This window comes from Schistocerca nitens, chromosome 8 (genome assembly GCF_023898315.1).
Source record: "Schistocerca nitens isolate TAMUIC-IGC-003100 chromosome 8, iqSchNite1.1, whole genome shotgun sequence".
NCBI lineage: Eukaryota > Metazoa > Arthropoda > Insecta > Orthoptera > Acrididae > Schistocerca > Schistocerca nitens.
Window position 1 is genome coordinate 172434986 of NC_064621.1, and position 15320 is coordinate 172450305.

Here is a 15320-nt window from a genome sequence, read left to right on the forward strand (position 1 = left end):
GATCACACGACTTGACACTTATTATACCCAAGACTGACAATCCATTCACTTACTTGTTGGATCGGAACCAACTTGTCAATGATGTATCCGCCACCTGTGCGCTGGCTGCCGGATTTCCTTATCATGTCAGGGTTTTCATGGAAGGTGTTGGATTTGCCTGACATCTTACATAGTAATTAGTAATTAGGAGGATGCTCCTTCCTACGTCGTACAAGCACACAGCCACCTGTCTGATGAAGCATGAAACGTGGTTCCTCTGAAAACGCCACCTGCAGCTACTCAGTGGGCGGCCAGTTGCCATACAGGCGTCCCAAGTCCAGGCTTCGTCGCCGATGTACAGCAGTCAGCATGTACGATATAATTTAATCACCGCGGCACGCTAACAGTTTAGAAACTCGGCCGTTTCAAGAATGCTTCCACCTTTGACCTGAAATCAATGATCATGCCCGCCGGCCGCGGTGGTCTCGCGGTTCTAGGCGCGCAGTCCGGAACCGTGCGACTGCTACGGTCGCAGGTGCGAATCCTGCCTCGGGCATGGATGTGTGTGATGTCCTTAGGTTGGTTAGGTTTAAGTAGTTCTAAGTTCTAGGGGACTGATAACCACAGCAGTTGAGTCCCATAGTGCTCAGAGCCATTTTGAACCAATGATCATGCCCTTTTATACGTCAGATAAATCGCTCCATTTTCACATTACGACAAAGGCTGCGCTGTTTTGCGCATGCCCCTGGTAGAGTCTTATGTAATTTACACTAGTGCCGGAACCTGCCATATATGTGTGGTTAACGCACGTAGGCGTCGAACATAGGCGGTGTTCATATTAGTATGATTGGATCGGATGGTTCTGATACATGCGTTGGTTTCCACGACAGTGCTGATTTGGATATTTTTTCATATTTCATGCATAGAAGAAATCCCAGAAGTTTAAGTCTTTTTTCGGCAACGACCTGTGCAGGCAGTGTAGACCACTACTTTTCAGCACTTCGTAATTTGACATGTAGCTGTGATAACTGACCTTCATAATTCATCATAAGCAATGCAGATAAAATAACATTGAGTTTGTATATAGATTTTGATCTAATTTTCCAGTTCGCACACGCGTATATGACCATCGGTATGATGCATCTATGGTCTAGGAGTAGCGAATTTGATTAGTAAATAAAACATCCTTGGCCCGGGTTCTAACCCCATCATTGCTTAAATTCGGAATAAATGCAAATCCAGCATAAGAAGTCACCTTCCTTATGCCAGCAGTATCGTCAAAGAGGACGGACGAGCGACAAATGTTCAGGGTACTCTAACAACCCTACCACAACAAAGGTCAAAAATTAATTATGATTGTAGTGTTGCTCACGCTGCTAAATATTGCATTTTCGGGCAACAAGAAAGTCATATTATGTGGCAGGTGTCATTAGAGCACAGTTAATGAAGTCATTTCTTGAAATGATGGATAAACTAGGCACTCATCTTTTCGTGTTTCCCACGCTGGTCTCGTTGTGAACTCATCGCTCAATCGTCGAAAATCTAGGTAGTGATGATTCCAAGCTCGGATGCAAAGAGGCCTAGGAGTTATTCTGCGATATTCAAAAGTTTTATTGATGTGTTTCATAAACCATTCTTGAAGATTAAACTTTAGCAAGTTAGGACAATGGTGATGAAAGAAAGTAATCAGCATTCCGAATTTAAGTTACACTTCTTTTTTATTACTTTTGTTGCAATGTCACGTAACTAGTTCCAAAACATTACTTCACAATATAAAATATACTTGAAAATATCTTCCTCACTGTTAAAGTTCACATTTCATAAACTGACTACAGTTTGCGTCTTTTTAACATGACGACCAAAGCTTGACTCTCTAATAACCGCTTACGCGCCCAAAAATCAGAGTTACAAGTACGTCAAAGATCATAGTGACAAAAGAAAGAATACACATAAGAATAATATAATTGCAATATAAACATATCGAAGTACCTTAATTAAGTACATTAATGAAATCAAATCTGAATGTTGTCACAGAAATATGTTAACTATTTTACAGAAACACAGTAGAATATTGCTGGTATCGAGAGGTTGAGGTGAGGTGCCGTAATGGTTACGTAATTCAAGTACCATTACAGTACTCTCCTGCCCTTGGGATGGGAAACTGCCCGAAGAGGCCGAAGAACGGCGTGGGGATGCAGATGGCAATGGAAAACACTGCATTATAGACACGTAATGTGTATTCACAGGAGATGTGGCCCGTAACTGAAAAAAATTTTAGGATGATCTCTCCAGTGTCAAGAGATTCCGGACTAGTTCTCCACTCCGATCTCTGCGAAGGCACTGCCAAGGGCTAGGTAACCATAAGAAAAAGACGCTATAACGAACGAAAGGGTCACGTTCTACGAGTCGGGGCGTGAAATGTTAAGAGTTAGAATGTGGTAGGAAAGCAAGAAAATCTGAAAAGAGAAGCACTAAACCTCAATCTACATATAGTGGGCGGTCAGTCAAGCGAATTGGAATGATGACAGTGTTCTGGTGAGATGAGTATAGGATAATACCTGCAGCAGCAGAAAATGTTATAATGGGAGAAGGATTCGTTATGAATAAGAACGTAGGGCTCAGAGTGAGATACTGCAAATTGTACAGCGATAGGGTTGTCCTCATTAGAATCGACGGCAAACCAACACGGACAATAATTGTTCACGTATACATGCCGACGTCGCAAGCAGAAGATAAAGACATAGAGAAAGCATATGAGGACACTGAAAGATACGTAAAGGCAGACAAAATCTAATAGTCACGAGGGACTGAAATGCTGTTGTAAATGGGTGGATTAGAAGAAAGGGATACTGGAGAATGTGGACTTGGTAGTAGGAATGACAGAAGCGAAAGTCTAATTGAGATCTCCAATAAAGTTCAACTAGTAACAGCTAATACACTGTTCTAGAATCACAAGAGGAGGAGGTACACTTAGAAAAGACAGGGAGATAGGGGAAGATTTCAGTTACACTACATTATGATCGGGCAGAGATTCCGAAATCGGATACTAAATTGTAAGGCGTACTTTGGAGCAGGTACAGACTCAGATTACAATTCAATAATGATGAAGAGGAGGTTGAGATTTAAGAGATAAAACGGGAAGAAACACTGCGCCAAGAAATCATGGAAGCACTAAGGAGTGAAGTGATTCGCTTGAAGATCTCTGAGGCTATAGATACTGCGATAATGAATAGCTCAGTAGGCACATCAGGCGAAGAGAAATGGACGCCGCTAAAAAGAGCAATCACAGAAGTTGGAAAGAAAAACATAGGTACCAGGATGGGAAATGCGAAGAAACTATGGTTTCAGAAGAAATACTATAGCTGATCGACTAAACAGAGAAGTATAACAATATTCAGGAATGTAGAAATACAAGACAGAATTGAAATAAATAGGAAGTGCAGAACCCCTAAGGCGAAACGACTACGTGAAAAATATGAAGCAGTCGAAAAAAATTATTGTCGGATAGTATGACTCAGCATAGAAAAGTGAAAACAACCTTCGGTTAAATTAAAAGCAGAGGTGGTAACATTAAGAGTGGAATGGGAATTCCACAGTTAAATGCAGAGGAGAAAGCGAATAGGTGGAAGGTGAACAGCGAAGGCCGCTATGGTGGGAAGGGGGGGGGGGGGGGGACCGCTGCTGACGAGGTAGAAGAAGAAGCAGTAGTCAATGGAAAAGTTAAGGGATCCAGTATTAGAAGCCGAATTTGAAAGAGCTTTAGAAGACTTATGATCAAATTAGAAAGAAGGAATAAATAACATTCCATCGGAATTTCTACAATCATTGGAAAAAGTGGCATATGGTGTGTAAAATATATGAGATGACGATATACCGTCAGACTTTCGGAAAAAAGATCTACACAGTTCCTAAGATTACAAGAGCCGAAGGGTGCAAGAACTATCGCACAATCAGCTTTGCAACACATGTATCCAAGTTGCTGAGAAGAATACATGCAGAAGAATGGAACATAAAACGATCTGTTAAATGACGATCAGTTTGGCTATATGAAAGGTAAAGGCAGCACCGAGGCAGTTCTGACTTTGCCATTGATAATGGAACCAAGACTGAATAAAAATGAAGGATATGTAGACCTAGAAATGCGGTTGTAAAATGCTGCAAGATATTCGACTTTCTGAGAAAAATAGGGATACCCTATAGGGAAGGACGGGTTATATACAATGTTTACAAGAACCAGGAGGGAAAAATAAGAATGAAAGAGCAAGAATGAAGTACTCGGATTTGAAAGGGGATAAGACCTATTTATACATCGAAGAAGCAATGACGGAAATAAAAACAGGGTTCAAGAATGGAATTAAAATTCAAGGCGAAAGGATGACAGTGATAAGATTCGCTGATGATATTGGTATCCTCAGTGAAAGTGAAGAAGTATTATAGGATTTGTTAAGTGGAATGAACAGTTCAATGAGTACAGAACATGGATTGAGAGTAAATCGAAGAAAGACGAACGTAATGAGAAGTAGTAGAAATGAGAACAGCGAGAAATTTAACATCAAAGTAGGAGATCACGACGCAGATGAAGTCAATGAATTCTGCTATCTAGCAGCAAAATAACACAAGACTGGCGGAGCAAGGAGGGTATGAGAAGCATACTAGCACAGGCAAAGAGGACATCCTAGCCAAGAGAAGTCCACTGGAATGAAACATAGGACTTAATTTGAAAAAGAAATTTCTGAGAATGTACGTTTGGAGCAGAGCACTGTATGGTAGTGAAACATGGACTGTACGGAAACCAGAAATAAGAGATCAAGGTATTTGACATGTGGTGCTACAGAAGAACGTTGAAAGTTAGGTACAGTGATAAGACAAGGAATGAGAAGGTTATCCGCACAATCAACGAGGAATGGAATACATGGAAAACGCTAACAAGAAGGGACAGGATGTAGGACGTGTTAGGACATCAGCGACTGACTTCCACGGTACTACAGGGGGCTGCAGAGGCTCTGTAGAGGAAGACAGAGCCTCTAATACATCCAGCAAGTGCTACTCTGAGATGTAAAGGTTGGCACAGGAGAGGAATTCGGGGCGGGTCACAGCCAACTAATTAGAAGACTGTGTAAATGTCACAGAGCAGTACAGCCGAAGTTTTGTGGACATACATAGAAAGTCATATTGTCATATAGATCGCATACGTGGCGAGGTTGTAGAAGCTTCCTCAGTCATGGGGCATCTACGTCTCTATTGTTACAGATGAGGTGTCCGTGAGATGGAAGTCGCTCAACTTCTCGTAGTGGTTGCTGTTGCACTATAAGTTAGAGAGATGTATTTGTAGTTTTTATGGACATTGTTTTTGTTTTCTCACTGTTTATTTTTAGCACTACAGAACTAGTCAATTCATCCAAATTAGTAGCTGTCGGTTGTAAATTTAATGGTTTATCTGCCAGAGGACGATATCACCAGCAAAATCCCGATCCGTATGCCTAGATTGCTCATTTAAACGAATGCCCGCGCTACCGTTGTACATCGAAACTCTTTACGAATTCCACGACAGATATAATGAAAACGAATGTTACAAATTCTACAGTCGTCTGATGCATTTCAGAATAGTAAAGACGGGAGTGTTCTCATCTTCTGTTGTTATTCTGAATAGCAACTCGAATCTACACACATCAAGAAAAGTTTTGCATCACCGCAGTTCCCATAACTCCTGAAGAAGACGTTGACTGTGGATATTGTATTACAGACGGAGTCCCTTTGACTGTTCAGAGATGTCACTAAATCCGCCCAAAGATGTAAACAGCTATGCATGAGCAGTGCCTATTAGACGGAGATGGTCCAACAACCAATGAGTTCGAGTCATTCCACCATGAAGGGGGTACACGGCTCGTGTTGTCTGTAGTTCAACCATGCCTAGACTGTCAACACCGCGGTTCCATCGCGTCCGCATTGTTACTAGAGCTCTCATCAAGGGAAGTGTCGAGGCGTCTCGTACTGAACCAAAGCGATATTGTTCGGACATGGTGGAGATACAGAGAGACAGGAACTGTCGATGACATGCCTCGCTCAGGCCGCCCAAGAGCTACTACTGCAGTAGATGACCGCTACCTACGGATTGTGGCTCGGAGGAACCCTGACAGCAACGCCTCCATGTAGAGTCCTGTTTTTCGTGTAGCCACAGGACGTAATTTTACTACTCAAACTGTGCGAAATAGGCTGCATGATGTGCAACTTCACTCCCGACGTCCATGGCGAGGTCCATCTATACAACCCCGACACCATGCAGCGCGCTACAGATGGGCCCAACAACATGCCGAATGGACCGCTCAGGATTGGCATCATTTTCTCTTCACCGATGAGTGTCGCATATGCTTTCAACCAGACAATCGTCGGAGACGTGTTTGGAGGCAACCCGATCAGGCTGAGCGCCTTAGACACACCGTTCAGCGAGTGGAGCAAGGTGGAGGTTCCCTGCTGTTTTGTGGTGGCATTATGTGGGGCCGACGTAGGCCGCTGGTGGTTATGGAAGGCGCCGTAACGGCTGTACAATGCGTGAATCCCATCCTACGACCAATAGTGCAACCATATCGGCAGCATATAGGCGAGGCATTCGTCTTCATGGACGACAACTCGCGTCCCCATCGTGCACATCTTGTGAATGACGTCCTTCTGGATAACGACATCACTAGAGTGGCCAGCATGTTCTCCACACATGAACCCTATCTAACAAGCCTGGGATAGGATTGGAAAGGTCTGTTTATGGACGACGTGACCCACCAACGATTCTGAGGGATCTGCGTCGTTTCACCGTTGAGGAGTGGGACAATCTGCACCAACAGTGCCTTGATGAACTTGTGGACAGTATGCAAAGACGAATACCGGCATGCATCAGTGTAAGAGGACGTGCTACTGGGTATTAGAGGTACTGGTGCGTCCAACAATCTGGACCACCATCTCTGGAGGTCTCGCTGTACGGTGGTTCCACATGTAATGTATGCTTTTCCTGAGCAATAAAAAGGGTGGACATGATTATCTCTATTCCAATTTTCTCTACAGGTTCCGGAAATCTCGGAACCGAGGTGATGCAAAACTTTTTTTGATGTGTGTACATACAGGTTTCTGAAAACACCATTGTGATAGTTACGTATTCAATATAGGTTTACAATATTCCTGAATGATTTTCGGTGAATACTGCCAAATGCCTTTTAAAATTCAGAATGTTTAGATACAATGGACATTTGAATTCCAAGTATTCTTCTGTTACATTTCACAGAACAAATATTTGTTCGGAGCAGGATCTCCTAGCTCGAAGGCCACCCTGTTCTTCTGTAGTCGACAGTCTGCTGCTTGTTGTATTCTTTACAGAGAAAGCAATCACAAGGCTAACAGATATTGGACTGATTGGTAAGATGGTGAATTATGCGCGGAGCTCCATATTTCAGAATTTCGGTACAGATTTAATTCAGATTAGCTGCTTTAGTAGTTTCAAATGTCGTTATTGTTGCCCACATCTCTGCTTCTGTGATATCATCTGTTTTTGACATTAGCTCTTACTTTTCTGGCTCATTTTCTAATTTGTCAGCAATACCTGAGGTGGGCTGATTTAAGGTTTTTTGAAGTTTTAAACCAATGGGCAGCTTGTTTAGAAGATTGCCGTTTCTGTGCTTTATGACATTGCTTCAAAAGCTGTGAGCTCCAGTAAGATTTCTAACGATACTGTGTAATGTCCTGGTGTCATTTCAAGAGGCAACATTTTGCGCCTCCCTTTCCGTTCAAACCACTCGTTTTTGTCGACTCTTTTGACTCTGTGGTCGAAATGAGCATGTTTTCGTCCAGCTTTCTGAAGCTCTTCTTGATTTTTAGCTGGATCACGTTGTCAGATGCTAAGTACGACCTTGCAGCCATCGCTCTTTCTGTGTTTCCCTCCGACGTCCAGTTGTCTCTTCAACACATTTACTCAAAGAATCTGTGAATTTAATCATTGCGTTTCGACGTCATCAGATAGATCTTTAAGTGTTGGAAGGATGGAATATACAGGTTTGTCTTTGTGTATTTTACAGGAACGAGAGTGGAGTTGCTGAGCCCAAGGAAACTGGATACGTCCAACGAAGGTTTCAAAGACTGGAAATTTATGTCGGTGTTAACGTGGGGCGAGAGACCATCTGGCATTTGGACAGTAGAAATCATCGACAGGGTACGTAACTCTATTCAGTTGTACCAAAAAATCATTAGAAAACCTAAGATATGGTAGAGACATGCTTTATAATGTGACTCATTATACAGGGTGTTTATAAATTAGTTATACAAAATGTTTGATACAGCACAGAATGCAGTGTATCTTCAAGTTTTATTCGCGCGTAACAGTGTTAGTTCCCGATATTCCCGCTAGACGGCATGCGCAAATGCGTTATTCCAACAGTCGTCATGGAGTGTTATTATGGCGCAGGGTTTGTGCAGTGTTATTCATGCTTCCATGAATCCAAATCCGCTAATACAGTTCAGAGAAAGATCAGCACTAAATATAGGAAGCTCACCACTTCAAAGACAACTGTTTCACCGAAATTGGCTCTATGTCACTTAGGACGCCGGGTCACGATCGTCCAGCAGTCTCTGATGTAGCGGTTGAAGATGTTCGATAGTCTTATGTTCGTAGTCCACATAAATCAATGAGACTTGACAGCTTATAATTGAATATGCCTAATGTTACAGTGTGAATGGTATTATAGAAACGCCTGTCATTCAGACACTGCAAGTTGGAACTGTAACAAGCTTTAAGAGTTGCTTCATCGGATTTGTCGGGAAATTGATTGCAGTTGGGACATTTTTGTGATACACAAGGCAGCCATATTGAACATTTCTAAATAAATCATGAAGACATCCTACGTTCAGTGCTGCATCAAAGATTTCTGCACGTTATTTACCTTTGTCACAAGTAAAGGTTACTTTTGTATAACTAATTTGTAAACACCTGGTATATTTTTCGATGTAGTTTAGACATCTGTTGCAGTGTGGTGGCGATAGCTGTGGTCCTTGATGCACTCGCCGACTTGTTATACTTAATGGAACATCAGTATGATTTAATGGAAGCCTTCAGAGAGCACAGAGTCACTGTTGCCTCCAGTTACTTTTTTCGGCCACTTTTCGTAAATATTGTTTTTAAATATTATTGTTAGTCTCTTGGTCCCCACTGAGTAGCCATTTTCAAAACTGATTACTCGACGTGATGGCATATTGTAGTATATGCACATCCTGTGCATTGCAGACGCTGAAGGCAATGAAAAATTTCTTTCTTCTAACTCTGCTCTTATTCGTATTTCACAAAGATAGTGTAACCAGTTTTGCTTTCTGTAGTGCACTGCGTTACATTCCATCACCCGCTAATAAGACTGCTGCCGTACTCTGGAATAGTTAGATCTATGTGGTATGTTTCATCTGCTATAAGACGGCAGAGGTATTTGCCAAAATTTCCCTTAAAAAGCGTAAAAAGTCTCAACTGTAATTAATCGAAGACTGTTTTGACATATTAAACTGAAGCGACAACCATCGAATGGAGAGGTTTGTCTTCCTCAAGCCGTTGCGTCGTGTAAATCATGGTTTGGATGACGTAAAGTGGGCTCCGCAATGTCAGCGAGCTAGAATACCTTCATTTAACGACCGCTAAGTGCAGCCTTTTGAATTCACATCCTCGCCAGCTGTGGGTGGTCCTAAGCCAACCGGTTGTCTAGGTGTAGTTTCTCCAACAAGAAATCGAAACGTCCTGAATCCTGCGTCTGAACCTAGCCACTGCTTTCATTCTCAATCAAGATCATCAGAAATGGCGACCGAGAACTTTGTGCATAAGAAGTCGCCATCGTTCTACGAACGGCCTTGTCAGAGAAAGCGGAAGAACGGACGGAGCTTTGGGGCACTCTCCTGCCCTCGAGATAAGAAACTGCCGCTCAAAGACGAAAGAATCAGCAATGATCAACGGCATGAGGATGCCGAAGGCTAAGGAAACTACTGCATTATAGAAACATATGTATCCACAGGACCATGTGGACTGTAACTGAAAAAGTGTCAAGAAAATCTCTCCATTGGCAAAAGATTCCAGATTAGTGTCCCATTAGGATCTCCGGGAACGGACTGCCGAGGGGGAAGTGAGCATGACACAAAGATGCTATAACAAACGAAAGGGTAAGATTCCAAGAGTCACGGTGTGGAATGTCAATAATTAGAACGTGGTAGGGACGCTGGAAAATCTGGATAGCAAAATGCTAAGGCTAAATCTACATATAATGGGAATCTGTGGGTAATAAAAGGACGAAGATACTTGGCTCGACGAATAAAGGGTAATATCAACGGCAGCTCAGCAGAAAATGGTATAACGCAGTGGTCGTGAAACTCCGGCCCTTCTGCCATATGTGGCCCGAATCAAATGTTCGTGCGGCTCGCGGTTCTCAGCTGTATTTTATAGCAACATGCATCAAGCAACTAACACCTGAATCCCAAACATCAACTAACGTTAAGAGCTATTCAAATGGCTCAAATGGCTCTGAGCACTATGGGACTCAACTTCTAAGGTCATTAGTCCCCTAGAACTTAGAACTAGTTAAACCTAACTAACCTAAGGACATCACACACACTCATGCCCGAGGCAGGATTCGAACCTGCGACCGTAGCGTTCTCGCGGTTCCAGACTGCAGCGCCTAGAACCGCACGGCCACTTCGGCCGGCAGCTATTCAAGGGTGTATTTTTCATGCTCAGAAACAAACAAACATACTTACAGAGACAGTGTACTTTAAGATGTACTTAATTTTAATTCACGTTGGTGAATTAGGCTGTGAGCTAAGTAAATTTTGTCGCTTAAGGGACTGAGTGGTATGTAGCGCGGCCACTACAGGGACAGCAGAAGTGAAAAGGGGAATGTTTTATTGTTTGTCTTGCAGTGCCGACAACTGATAATCGGGCGCTTCTAGCACCTGCCAGCTGCTATGATACAAATGCCAAACGGAAGTAATATGGATTCGAGAATGCGCTTAATAGAGAAGATCATCATCAAATGTGGTACCTGCTTGTAGCAATATGCAGTCAAATTAAGGCAATGTGATGAGTATACATACGTGATCGTGTTTCATATAGCAGTTGCTGTTGTTAATATAACGTACTAATTTATGCAGGTTACCAATTAATAGTAAGATCGGTAGGGGAGGGCGTGGTAAAGTGGCCAGCACGGGAAAGTCGCTATTGCATCCTTTTTGTCCCGAATAGCGCTGGTGCCTGCAAAGACGTGCTCAGATTTGTTCTGACATACATCACCATTGTTGTGAGTTAGACTGACAGAGGGTGCTTGTTTAGTTGATTTCTAGTGAAAACAGCTTTGTTTTTGAGTTGTATCATGTAAGATAAGTCATTTATATTATTCTTGTTATCTGACTTGCATGCGGAGTAATATTTTTTTTTTTACTATATGAATGTTTAAATAATGTCTTTTGGCCTACAAATGTAGTTCTCTGTTATTTACTTCTGTTTTATAGTTTCTTCTGTGGACCACTAATCTCAAAATGGTGTCCAGTGGGGAGAAGTGGTCCTACTACTCGTCGGGAAAAGTGGCCAAGATGTTCACTCCAATATGAGTTGGTTACTTCCCAAAAACACGCGTAGTTCAAAAGATAAAACTGATTTCTAAACCCTTTTATATGCAAAGCTATCAGCCGTACTTCTGTCTCTTTGAGACAGTGTTGTATCAATTGAGTTATATTATTTAAAATCTTACATGCCCTATTTAACCTAATACATAAGACCGACTGTAAGCTGTCTGCGGCAGCCGCTTGGGATTCTGTCACATACTTGGGCGTGATGACGCATAGAAAATGTGCCCAGAGATCAGAAAATAGGATCTTCTTGCGATGGCACTGGTCACAGTACTCGCTTAGTTACGGAAAACAGGGTACTACGTAAGCCTTCAAGAAAATTCATGTAGTTCCACTAACCTATACTATTTTTGTTTTCGCTAAAAATGCTTAGTATCGGTAAGCTTCAAAATGGTTCAAATGGCTCTGAGCACTATGGGACTCAACATCTTAGGTCATAAGTCCCCTAGAACTTAGAACTACTTAAACCTAACTAACCTAAGGACATCACACACACCCATGCCCGAGGCAGGATTCGAACCTGCGACCGTAGCAGTCCCGCGGTTCCGGACTGCAGCGCCAGAACCGCTAGACCACCGCGGCCGGCCTCGGTAAGCTTCTATCGGTAATCATGGTTTGGTAAAAACTGAGTGGCCACTTTAGCCAGCTTCCTTTCCCCTGCGGCCCGAGATCCGGCGCTACAGTGCCAATATTGGCTCTTGAGTAGAAAAGTTTGACAACCATTAGTATAATGGGAGTAGGATACTAATATACGACAGTTACTGGTAGGGTTGTTCTCATCAGAATCGACAGCAAGCCAACGACGAAAAAACCGGCTCAACTAAGCGTGCTGACGTTGCAAGCTGAAGGAAAAAAAAAAAGTCTTTGAAAGTCTTTGAAATAGGGCAGAACGGACAGACAACTTCCACCGGAATTTCTAAAATCATAAGGGGAAGTGGCTACAAAACCCCCTTTTCACCTTGGTGTGTGGACTGTATGACATTTGCGACATACCATCAGACTTTCGGAGAAACACTATCCCCACGATCCCGAAGACAGCAAGAGCCGACAAACGCGAGAATCATCGCACAATCAGCTTAACAGCTCACGCATCCAAAGTGCTGACTACAGTAATGTACACAAGAATGGAAAAGAAAATTCAGGACCCTTTAGATGAAGATTAGTTTGGTAATGGAAATGTCGTGTGGCTAGGGCCTCCCGTCGGGTAGACCGTTCGCCTGGTGCAGATCTTTCGATTTGACGCCACTTCGGCGACCTGCGTGTCGATGGGGATGAAATTATGATGATTAGGACAACACAACACCCAGTCCCTGAGCGGAGAAAATTTCCGACCCAGCCGGGAATCGAACCCGGGCTCTTAGGATTGACAGTCTGTCACGCTGACCACTCAGCTACCGGGGCGGACTATTAGTTTCGTTGTAGGATAGGTAAAGCACCAGAGAGGTAGTCCTGACATTGCGCTTGATAATGGAACCAAGGCTTCAGAAAAATAAAGGTACGGTCATAGACTTTGTCGGAAGAAGCGTTCGACAGTATAAAACGGTGCAAGATGTGCGAAATTCTGAGAAGAATAGCAATAAGCTATAGGGGAAGACGGGTAGAACAAAGAGGAAACAATAAGATTGGAAGACCAGGAAAGAAGTGCTCGGATTAAAAAGCGTCTAAGACAGCGATGCAGTCTTCCGCCTCTACTGTTCAATCTGTGCATCTAAGAAGCGAGGACGAAAATAAAATAAAGTTTCAAGAGTAAGATTAAAATTCAGGATAAAAGAATATCAATAATAGGATTAGTTGATAACATTGTTATTTTCAATGAAGGTCTATGAGAATTTCAGGACCTGTTGAATGGAATGGACAGTTTAATTAGAACTGAATATGGATTGAGAATAAACCGAAGAAAGACGAAAGTAATGGCAAGTAGCAGAAACGAGAATAGCAAGAAACTGAACGTCAGCACTGTTGATCACTAGCAGACGAAGTTACTGAACTCTGTTACCTTGGAAGCAAAATAAACCATGACGAACGAAGCAAGGAGGGTACAGAAAGCAGACTAACACAGAAATGAAGGCTATTCCTGGCCGAGAGAAGTCTACTAGCATCAAACATAGGCCTTAATTTCAGGAAGAAATTTCTGAGAATATACGTTTGGAGCACAGCATTGTATGGTAGTGAAACATGGACAGTGGGAAAACCTAAACAGAAGAGAGCAGAAGCATTTGAGATGTGGTGCTACGGAATAATGTTGAAAATTAGGTGAACTGGTACAGTAAGGAATGAGGTGGTTTTCCGCAGAATCAGCGAAAAAAGGAGCATATGGAAAACACTGACAAGAAGATGAGACTGCAGGGTAGGACATCTATTACGACATCAGGGAATAACCTCCATGGTACCATAGGGATCTGCTAACGGTACAAATTGTAGAGGAAGACGGAAACTGGTATACTATAAATAGTTGAGGATGTACAGTACAAGTTTTGATCTGAGATGAAGAGGTTGACACGGACGAGTATGTCGCCGCATCAAACCAGTTAGGAGGCATTGCTGACTCGAAGGAAAAAGAAAAGGCTTATGAACTTCACTGGACGAGGACCTCTTGTCTCGGCGGTCGGAAACGATGGAGAAATATCTGTTAGTGTGGCATGTAAGTCCCCTTTAAAAAAATCGAAGATAAATTTCTAACAATAACTACGCAACCAAAACTCTTAATTCGATTAGTTTTTCCGTTTCTCACGAAAATTTTACACTCCATTACATTATTTCTACAAACAAGCAACTAATCCTACACCGTAATACTGTGTTTTTTTTATGGGGTCCGAAAAAGAATATGCCGTACAAACTACACTCTAAAAGAGCAAACACACTAGCGACGGATCGCAGCGATAGCGCTGCAACCGGTCGCTCGCTTCGACCCTGTCACACTGAGCTATTCGCCAAGCAATTTCATCCGGTACTACGAAATTCACTGTGCCGAGAATCTCTGCTACGGAAAACCAACTGCTACATTTGGCAGTGGCGCCAGTTGATCTCCATATCTACGAGAATACTTGCAAAAGAAAAAATGAAGAAAAGGGAGTTGAAGTTTATTAAACTAATATCGATTCGCTTTTCTTGGGAATCGTGGGTTACTTTACAGAATACATTACATCTTCCACTGACGGCAAGTGTGTTGCGTATATCTTTCCAGTGTGCTGATCCAATTCCTGTTTTTATTTGTTATTCATCAGTTATTTTTCATTCGTCAGTTTAATGGTTTAACTGCAAGTACACTCCTGGAAATGCAAAAAAGAACACATTGACACCGGTGTGTCAGACCCACCATACTTGCTCCGGACACTGCGAGAGGGCTGTACAAGCAATGATCACACGCACGGCACAGCGGACACACCAGGAACCGCGGTGTTGGCCGTCGAATGGCGCTAGCTGCGCAGCATTTGTGCACCGCCGCCGTCAGTGTCAGCCAGTTTGCCGTGGCATACGGAGCTCCATCGCAGTCTTTAACACTGGTAGCATGCCGCGACAGCGTGGACGTGAACCGTATGTGCAGTTGACGGACTTTGAGCGAGGGCGTATAGTGGGCATGCGGGAGGCCGGGTGGACGTACCGCCGAATTGCTCAACACGTGGGGCGTGAGGTCTCCACAGTACATCGATGTTGTCGCCAGTGGTCGGCGGAAGGTGCACGTGCCCGTCGACCTGGGACCGGACCGCAGCGAC

General features: G+C 43.0%; 1 protein-coding gene across 2 annotated transcripts in view; it reads left to right on the forward strand.

Annotated features, from left to right (window-relative positions):
- Positions 1–15320, forward strand: part of LOC126199013 (neuroendocrine convertase 1-like) — a 522936-nt gene that overhangs the window by 480190 nt on the left and 27426 nt on the right. For both annotated transcript variants that reach the window (XM_049935697.1, XM_049935696.1), the window contains exon 12: positions 8037–8170. In XM_049935697.1, the coding sequence (XP_049791654.1) occupies positions 8037–8170 (134 nt within the window). The remainder of the gene's footprint in view (positions 1–8036; positions 8171–15320) is intronic.